General features: G+C 54.8%; 1 protein-coding gene and 5 non-coding genes across 8 annotated transcripts; 1 reads left to right on the top strand and 5 right to left on the bottom strand.

Moving 5' to 3' along the window:
• Positions 1-3,024: 3,024 nt before the first annotated feature.
• On the bottom strand, positions 3,025-4,442 carry UBB (ubiquitin B). 3 transcript variants are annotated; one of them, XM_064726972.1, is made up of 2 exons: positions 4,218-4,442; positions 3,025-3,789 (listed from the first exon to the last, which is right to left on the bottom strand). In XM_064726972.1, the coding sequence occupies exon 2, from the start codon at positions 3,781-3,783 to the stop codon at positions 3,094-3,096; it is 690 nt and encodes a 229-aa protein (XP_064583042.1). In that variant the 5' UTR covers positions 3,784-3,789; positions 4,218-4,442; the 3' UTR covers positions 3,025-3,093. The 3 variants fall into 3 exon arrangements, with proteins under 3 accessions (XP_064583042.1, XP_064583043.1, XP_064583041.1); XM_064726973.1 differs by having other exon boundaries at positions 4,177-4,303; XM_064726971.1 differs by having other exon boundaries at positions 4,119-4,233.
• Positions 4,443-6,219: 1,777 nt separating this feature from the next.
• TRNAA-UGC (transfer RNA alanine (anticodon UGC)) lies at positions 6,220-6,291 on the bottom strand. The gene has a single exon. It is a non-coding gene; the product is annotated as a tRNA-Ala (tRNA).
• A 245-nt stretch (positions 6,292-6,536) lies between these two features.
• On the bottom strand, positions 6,537-6,608 carry TRNAD-GUC (transfer RNA aspartic acid (anticodon GUC)). Its single transcript has one exon. It is a non-coding gene; the product is annotated as a tRNA-Asp (tRNA).
• Positions 6,609-6,890: 282 nt separating this feature from the next.
• On the bottom strand, positions 6,891-6,963 carry TRNAF-GAA (transfer RNA phenylalanine (anticodon GAA)). The gene has a single exon. It is a non-coding gene; the product is annotated as a tRNA-Phe (tRNA).
• Positions 6,964-7,299: 336 nt separating this feature from the next.
• On the bottom strand, positions 7,300-7,371 carry TRNAD-GUC (transfer RNA aspartic acid (anticodon GUC)). The gene has a single exon. It is a non-coding gene; the product is annotated as a tRNA-Asp (tRNA).
• A 214-nt stretch (positions 7,372-7,585) lies between these two features.
• Positions 7,586-7,657, top strand: TRNAA-UGC (transfer RNA alanine (anticodon UGC)). The gene has a single exon. It is a non-coding gene; the product is annotated as a tRNA-Ala (tRNA).
• Positions 7,658-8,168: the final 511 nt, after the last annotated feature.

Here is an 8,168-nt window from a genome sequence, read left to right as displayed (position 1 = left end):
ATGTCCCTCAGTCATGCCATTGTAGAATAGAATGCTTTGCGTTGGAGGTGACTTTAAAGATCATCTCGTTCCACCTGCTGCCATGGGCAGGAACACCTTCCACTGTCCCAGGCTGCTCCAAGCCCATGCAACCTGGGCTTGGGCACTGCCAGGGATCCAGGGGCAGCCACAGCTGCTCGGGGAAATATGTCCCTGTGCCTCACCATCACCACAGTAAAGATTTTTATCTTAATATCTGATCTAAACCTATTTTTTCCAGTTTATAAGCCATTCCTTCTTGTTCTGTCATTACATGCTAGACAAAAATACATAAACGTGCTTGTGTTCATGTGTATATGTATATATATTTCAGTTTGAAGTCATTCCTTCTTGTTCTGTCACTTGACAAAAAAAGACATAAACCATGTTTCTATTCATGTGTGTATGTATATATATGTATGTCTTGCCTGAGGAGTAAGCGTCCATCACCCATTAACCTGCCTCTGTTTTTCCGTGTAACCCAACTCTGCTTTTCCAAAAAAACCGAGTCTTTTTTCCATCTTCTGCATCTGAACATGGCCCTGAATAAAAGCCTCGCTGAGACTCATCCCAAGAAGCATCCAGAAGGCAGCAGAAAATAAAGAGTCCAGTTTGTGACAGCCTGTTTTAAATCAATGATGTACAACATCCCATTGTCCCAGCTGAGCAAACACATCTGGCAGCTGGAGTGCTTCCACCTGCCACACACTGTCCTGCACAGAGAGGGGACAATCTCATGGCTGCCACCTCCTGCCATGGCCCCCACCTCAGGGGAGCATTTCCATTTGTATCTTTACACTGAATTGGGCCTTTTTTTCCCCCCTTCTAAACCTTTTACCCTGATAGTTGCCAGTTTAATTACCAGATCAATTAACCAATGTCTCTGTTCAATCCTGGCTGGTCTCTGGTGTGGGATGGGCCCCCTCTCCCAGCAGCAATGCCTTCAGAACAGCACAAAGTAGGCACTGGATTTACTGTTACTTTTTTAAGACATATTTTTACAAAGAAACACAGTGAAAGGGATTTTTTTTTAATCCCCAAATTTCCCAATAAAATCCAGGAGATTCCCTGAGGCGCTGCAGAACAACACAACTGTGAGAAGATCTCAGAACGGCGTGTTCTGCCATGGTTTGAACAAAACACCCTTAAAGCTGACAACAGGCTTTGCTGTTCTCATCAGATTTTGCTGCTGCATGGCTGATCCCACCCCAGCTGTGGTCTCTGCTCACGGGTGCTGCCTCTGGAGCGCTGGCACTGCCACGCTGAGCCCTGAGGTTCCTCAAACCCTGCAGAGGTCACAGAACTGTAGAATGTGCTGGGCTGGAAGGGAGCCACGAGGATCGAGTCAAAAACCTGCACAGACCAGCTCCAAAATCCCACCATGGGCCTGAGAGTGCTGTCCAAACTCATCTTGGAGTGTGGCAGGCTGGTGCTGTGGCCAGCCCCAGGATGTTCAGCCCTCCCTTTGTGGGAGAACTTTTCCCTAACACCCATTCCAACCCTCCTGGCACAACTTCCCACCACTCCTGTGTGGTCAGCAGAGGCTGACCCTGCTCACGAGGCCACAGCACAGGTTTCTCCTCCAGGCTTGCTGCTCTGCCTGCTGCAGCCTGCTCCAGGCCGTTACAGCATTGGGTTTTTAAATAGGACATTGTAAAGGTTTGTTACTGAGACATTGAAATAAAAGGATTTCTCAAAGCACGGCTATGTAGTCATTTGTGGAGGCTTTGACATTATCAAACACCCTGTGTCCTCCTGCAGCTCTCCCCAGTGGCAGTCAGGTGCCTTCAAATCAGAACCACGTGCAGTTATGCTCCCTGCATTCCAGACAGGCTGCCCTGCACTCGTGTTTCAGATGCTCAGTTTGGGGATTCTGCTGTCCCAGAGGACAGCCAGCCCACACAATGGCCAGCTGCTCCCTGCAGTTGTTGGGGCTCAGCCCAGGAGCCAGGGCAGCGTGGGCAGAGCCCGGGGCACTCCTGTGGGGGAGAACAGGATGTCCAGGATGGCACAGCTCCAGCTCCCACCCACACGGGATTCAGCTCTTTAGCATTCAAATGTTTCCTCCGGCACAGCACAGACCTTGGTGCTCTGAACTTGCTCTGTACAGGCCGGACTAGCGAAAGGAACTGGTGTTACTGGAGCCACACCCTGCTACCCCACCCAGGCAGTGCAAGATCCCTTTGGGATCCCTTCGGGTCCCCTGAACCAGCCACCAGCGGAGACCCTTCAGCTCCCACCACATCCCCTTCCACAGGTGAGCCCGTGTCACCACTCCTGGAAGAGCATTTCTGTGTCACTCTCCCTTTTCCTCTCCCACACCCAGCACAGCCATGGTTAACTCATCAGCCCTGCTGCAACTCCCACAAATACTTCAGAAGCAACTTCCCCTTTGCCAGGGCTTCTGCAGCACACAGGAACTGCTGGGTGATAGCTCAGCTCAGCATTTCCATTTGGGGCACAGCTGGAATGAAGCACGTTCACGTTTCCAGTAGGTACATCTGAAACTACTGCTTGCTTAATGCCATTAAGCTTGACAAAAAAACAAGTCCACCCCGTTACTGATGAGATCAGCACTTCCCACCCCACCTTCCCAGCCCAAGGGCTGCAGGACCATCCTGTTACCGAGCTGCGGGATCACCCTTTGATGTTCCTCCACTAATCCCAAAATAAAGGCAGTTGCCGGGCAACCAAGAGCTATCTCAAAGCCCTCTGACTGGGGAGCATGCACAGCTCCCCAATGCACATCCCTGCTTGCGCAACACCACAGCTGCACAACATCTGCAGGCGGGCACTGAGCTGCAGCCAGGTATCAGAGCACTTACACAACCCCAGGAAAAGCACGGCTGAGGGATTAGCTACAATCACCAGGAATGTGGAAGCCTTGCTTGCATAAGGCAGTTTTGCAAGCCCTTTGTCTGTGGAAAGCTACGTAATTATTGTTTATTAGAAACCTGGGGTTGGGCAATGTCACGAACGACTGCTCGTGTAACATGGGACACAGACTTTTACAGATGCAACAGCTTTATTGGAATGAACAAGTGCAGGGAACCTTTAATTGGAACAACTGCTGGTTCAGTTACCACCCCGCAGGCGCAGGACAAGGTGCAGAGTTGACTCCTTCTGGATGTTGTAGTCAGAGAGGGTACGGCCATCTTCCAGCTGCTTGCCAGCAAAGATCAGCCTCTGCTGGTCAGGAGGGATGCCTTCCTTGTCCTGGATCTTGGCCTTGACATTTTCAATAGTGTCACTGGGCTCGACTTCAAGGGTGATGGTCTTGCCAGTCAGGGTCTTCACAAAGATCTGCATGCCACCCCTGAGGCGCAGCACGAGATGCAGGGTAGATTCTTTCTGGATGTTGTAGTCAGACAGGGTACGGCCATCCTCGAGCTGCTTCCCTGCGAAGATCAGCCTCTGCTGGTCAGGAGGGATGCCTTCCTTGTCCTGGATCTTGGCTTTGACATTCTCAATGGTGTCACTGGGCTCGACTTCAAGGGTGATGGTCTTGCCAGTCAGGGTCTTGACGAAGATCTGCATCCCACCGCGCAGGCGCAGCACAAGATGCAGGGTAGATTCCTTCTGGATGTTGTAGTCAGACAGGGTACGGCCATCTTCCAGCTGCTTCCCTGCGAAGATCAGCCTCTGCTGGTCTGGGGGAATGCCCTCCTTGTCCTGGATCTTGGCCTTGACATTCTCAATGGTGTCACTGGGCTCGACCTCAAGGGTGATGGTCTTGCCAGTCAGGGTCTTGACGAAGATCTGCATTTTTCCCTGGAAAAGGGAAAACCCGCCGTGGTTTAGGAACCGCTTCCCGCATCCGGGGCTGCGCCCCGTCCGTGACGTCACAGAACAAGCCCTGCCCACAACCACGGAGGGGCGGGGTCTCCACCGCTTCCCCTTCCCGCCCGAGGCGCGCGCCCGCAACCATCTTGCAGCACCGCTGCGCCTGCGCGGCCGCCATTTTGCCAGTGGCCGCTGGGCCCGGCCCTTGCCCGCCACCGCCTCGCGGTGCGGCCGTTGAAGGGAAGGCAACGTCCCAGCCCTGCCCCCGCCATCACTGTCCGCCATCGCCCCCAGCCGCAGCTCCTCAGCGCACATACCCCTCCGTTCCACCTGGACACCCAGCCCGTATCTAGGCCCTCCCCCGCCTGTTCTCACCGCGGCACGCCGCTCGGCCAAGCCGACACCACAAACCTCACCCAGCGCCAACTGCGCCACGCATCCCTCCGCTAGGTGCTTATATGGCCCCCGGCGCCCCGCCCCCGCCTTCGGATCACTCCGCTGCGCACTATTTTCCTCGCGCCGCGCGCCTCCGTTCTCCTGCGTTGGGTGAGGGGGCTGCGCAGCCGGGCGGTGCGGAAGGATCAGCTCCTCGCGCGGGTGTGCTGAGGTTCCGCGCGCGGGACGGCGAGCGGTGGGAAAACCCGGCCTGGAGCCGGCGGAGCGGGGCCGCGGCTGTGCCGTCTCAGTGACCCCAATTAGGAGACATAGCCGCACGTTAAAGTAGAAAAGATAAAAAATTTCATTATGTTCAGGGACTTAAACACTGCAGTTGCGCCCCTGGTTGATAAACACCTCCTTGGCTTCTGCCCCTAGGGCAAGGTGAGGGCCAGCTCTGCCTGCGGCCACACCGTGAGGGGGTTCCTGAGGGAAGGAATTCGTGGCTTTATCCCGAGGGACGCCTCGAGTGTTATTTCTGTGTGAGAGAACCCAAACTGCACAGCAACTCTAGGCAGCAGCTGGGAACAGAATGGAGCTTTGTCTGCAAGATCCAGGCAGTGCCGTTCGCTTTGATTCGCCCACAAAATCATTCATTTGGCAGCTCCCAAGGAAAGTGGAAGGGACGCTGATAACACCCAGGGCTGCTCACCAGCATGAAAAGAGCAGGGGTCCGGCAAAAGCTTTGTGATTTGAAGAAAAGTGCCTGTGTCTGCCTGCACATTGATGGGAATGCTCTGGGGAGCTCTTTGGCCTCTGCTGCTTTGTGTTTGTATTAACACCACAGCTGTAGTGATAACAATCTCAAAAAAAACCCACAGAAGTCTTTTGGTTACTTCTCAGTGCTCAGTGGCTGATGCTGTGCATTGGGAGTGTACAAATATCAGAAATTGGAGAATCCTTGCAGGTTTAGGTCTTTCCTCAGCAGAAAGTGAATATTAATGTTAAGCTTAATAATGTTACGCTTGTTCTTTTAGTTACAAGGTGAGCGCTCTGGACTGGTCAGAAAATCGTCAAAAAGGCACATGGGAAAGTGTTTTGTGAGAAAAAGTCTATTACTGCATGCCAGTTACTGCAAACTGTCTCTTACATTCACATGCAGGGCACATTCCAGAAGCGTAGCTGCCAGGGAGTAATTTACAACAGGGATCTTCACATTTAGCAACGCTGTAGCCAAACACTGGCTCAAAATAACAACTGGAAGTAAGATGAGTAAATAAACAGCACAAGGAGCTTTCCAGCCACCACGGCAGGAAATGTCACTTTGCATTTGTCAGCGGGCAGCTCCTGCTGCTGCTGGTAACCAGGCAGTGAGAGGGAGCAGCTGCCACTGGGCTGTGTCCATCAAAGCTGTCTCAAGCAGGCTCTGCGTGGGCTTTGGTCTCTCTGGACCAAGCCTCTCAGCTGTGCCATGGTTCCCAGCCTTCCCAGCCCCACAGTTTCCCCGCAAGCCCAAGGAAGCAGGGTGGTTGTTTCCCTGAGAGCTCAGGGCTGACAGGGCAGCAGGGTGAGTGGCCACTGCAGAGCCAGGAGAAGCTCCTGAGTGTTCAGGAGTGCAGCCAGCTGTGGTGTCCTGGCTTCTGTCTGTCCCCTCTGGCTCTGGGAATGTGGAGCAGAGCCCTGTGTTCCGTGTGGCTGCAGGGTTGCATGTCTGCCAGGCTGTATGGTGTGACAGTGTCAGCCTGGCATGAGTGGCCTCTGTTCCCCTGCATTGTGGGGTTTGATGATTTGTGCTTCTTTTTGGGCCTCTTGTGTCTCATAATCCACAGATGGGAGCAAAAGCCGTGTGCGTTTGCACAGGCCTGAAGAGAACCAAATGGAAAAAAAAACCCCAAAAACAAAAAAACCGCACTTTATGCTGCTGGGAAGTGTCACTGTGGGCCCATTTCGGCCGCACGGTCCGTTTGCTGCTGCTAAGCGAAACTCAGTGACTTTGACTGGATAAAGCATCACCAAAAAACGGGAAAAGGAGTGGCAACCACCTGGAGACGCCGGGGATTGAACCCGGGACCTCATACATGCAAAGCATGCGCTCTACCGCTGAGCTACGTCCCCGTGCCCGCGCCGTGTCCCGTGCCCGCCGGCCAGGTCCGTGCTGAGGCGGCCCCGGTGCGGGGAGCGGCGGGCACCGAGCCCCGGCAGCGCTGCGGTGTACAGAGCCTGGTGCGATCCGCAGGCAGCCCTCAAAAAGACAAGAACGTTGCTGGTTCGCACGCAGAAAACCGAATGGTTTTGCTCCGTCGGAAATCAGAGAAATCCGTGAGGAAAAAAATAAATTGAAGGACTAAAATATTACCAACCTCCCCGTCGGGGAATCGAACCCCGGTCTCCCGCGTGACAGGCGGGGATACTCACCACTATACTAACGAGGACGGTTGAAATCTGGTTGCCCGCAGGCCTGGTCATGTCCGAGCGGGGCCGCAGGACCTGCTGCATCGCCCCCGCCCTTTGGGAAATGGCTCCTGACACAAAAGTCCCGCACGCGGGAGCGCCTGCGATGGCACCGCCTGAGTCGCCCGACGCAGGGACAGCAGCCCTCCCTCCCTCCGCTCGGCGGCAAAAGGAACCGTCTTGATGGTAAGGAGAAAAAAAAAAAAAAACCAACAAAAAAAACCCAGACCCAAAAAAAACCACTGGTAAAAACCAAAAGTTTCTGCCGAAACCCGGGATCGAACCAGGGACCTTTAGATCTTCAGTCTAACGCTCTCCCAACTGAGCTATTTCGGCGGGCGAGAGCGCCCTCGCTGGCCGTGGCTACGACCCCGCCCCGCGCCCCCCGGGCGCTGCTTCCCGCCCTCCCGCACAGGTCCCGCCGCCCGGTACCGCGGCTGTGCGGGGTTTCGCACCTTCCCGCGGGCATTTTCACCCCGAGCATCCCATTTCCGCAGCGGCGGGGTGTTCCTCGCCCACCCCGGGGCACTCCGCTCCCGTCTCCTGGCGCAAAACACGGCTCTGCAGGCTTTGTCCGGCCTCTCCGGCGGTGGTTCCACGGCAGCGTCGCAGACAAACACCGTCCTGGGGCCACCCACAAAAAATGGCATCCGGAGACAAAATTTAGCATACCTCCCCGTCGGGGAATCGAACCCCGGTCTCCCGCGTGACAGGCGGGGATACTCACCACTATACTAACGAGGACGTGTACAGAGAAGGCCTTTTTGCCTTCCTCTATGAATGTACTGTCGCAACTCAGGGGGAACTGTCGCTGTCCCGCTGCCCTCCTGCGCTCGGGTCGCAGCGCGGGGCTCGGGGGACGCGGGGTGACAGCAGCGGCATCGCGGTGTCGCCCCAGGGCCTGGCCTGCGGCTCCCGCTATCGGTGTATAGACTGCGAGCGGCCCACGTTCCATCGAGGGGATGTAGCTCAGTGGTAGAGCGCATGCTTTGCATGTATGAGGCCCCGGGTTCAATCCCCGGCATCTCCACATTTTGCCCCTGCCCTGCAAGTCGATGCTTTTTGCTTTTTTCTACTTTATTTTCGAGGAGCCGAAATTTCCCAACACACTCCATAACTGCCTGTTTATTTTTTTCCCTCCCGCACCAGAGTGTGCAGACTCGTGCTGCAATTCCTGCTAAAGAAAGGAGCGTTGCCAGGAGCCCCCAGCACACTTCTGCCTGAGGACATCCCAAACCCAGTGGTGCTGAAAAAACCCCAAAACCCCAGTGTTTAACTAAAAACACACCGAGGGGCTGCCTTCCTTCTGGCTGGAGATCTAAAGTTGCTGTTGCTTCAGCTCTGGATGTTCTTAATGCTTCCTTGTGCTCTGGGAACACAAGCAAGCAGTGGGAATTATGGACACACAGTATGGGAATTATGGACACCCATCCAGCCAGCTGGGCTGCACCAGTTTCCTTCAGAACATGGGAACAGGAGGGTCCCTGTCCACACTTTCTCCTGCAGCAGTGTCACAAACAGCAGCCCATCTGCACAGTGTG

The sequence above is a fragment of the Zonotrichia leucophrys genome, chromosome 15, assembly GCF_028769735.1.
Source record: "Zonotrichia leucophrys gambelii isolate GWCS_2022_RI chromosome 15, RI_Zleu_2.0, whole genome shotgun sequence".
Classification (NCBI taxonomy): domain Eukaryota; kingdom Metazoa; phylum Chordata; class Aves; order Passeriformes; family Passerellidae; genus Zonotrichia; species Zonotrichia leucophrys.
Note: the sequence above shows the minus strand (reverse complement) of the source record. Positions and strands in the feature narration are given on the sequence as shown.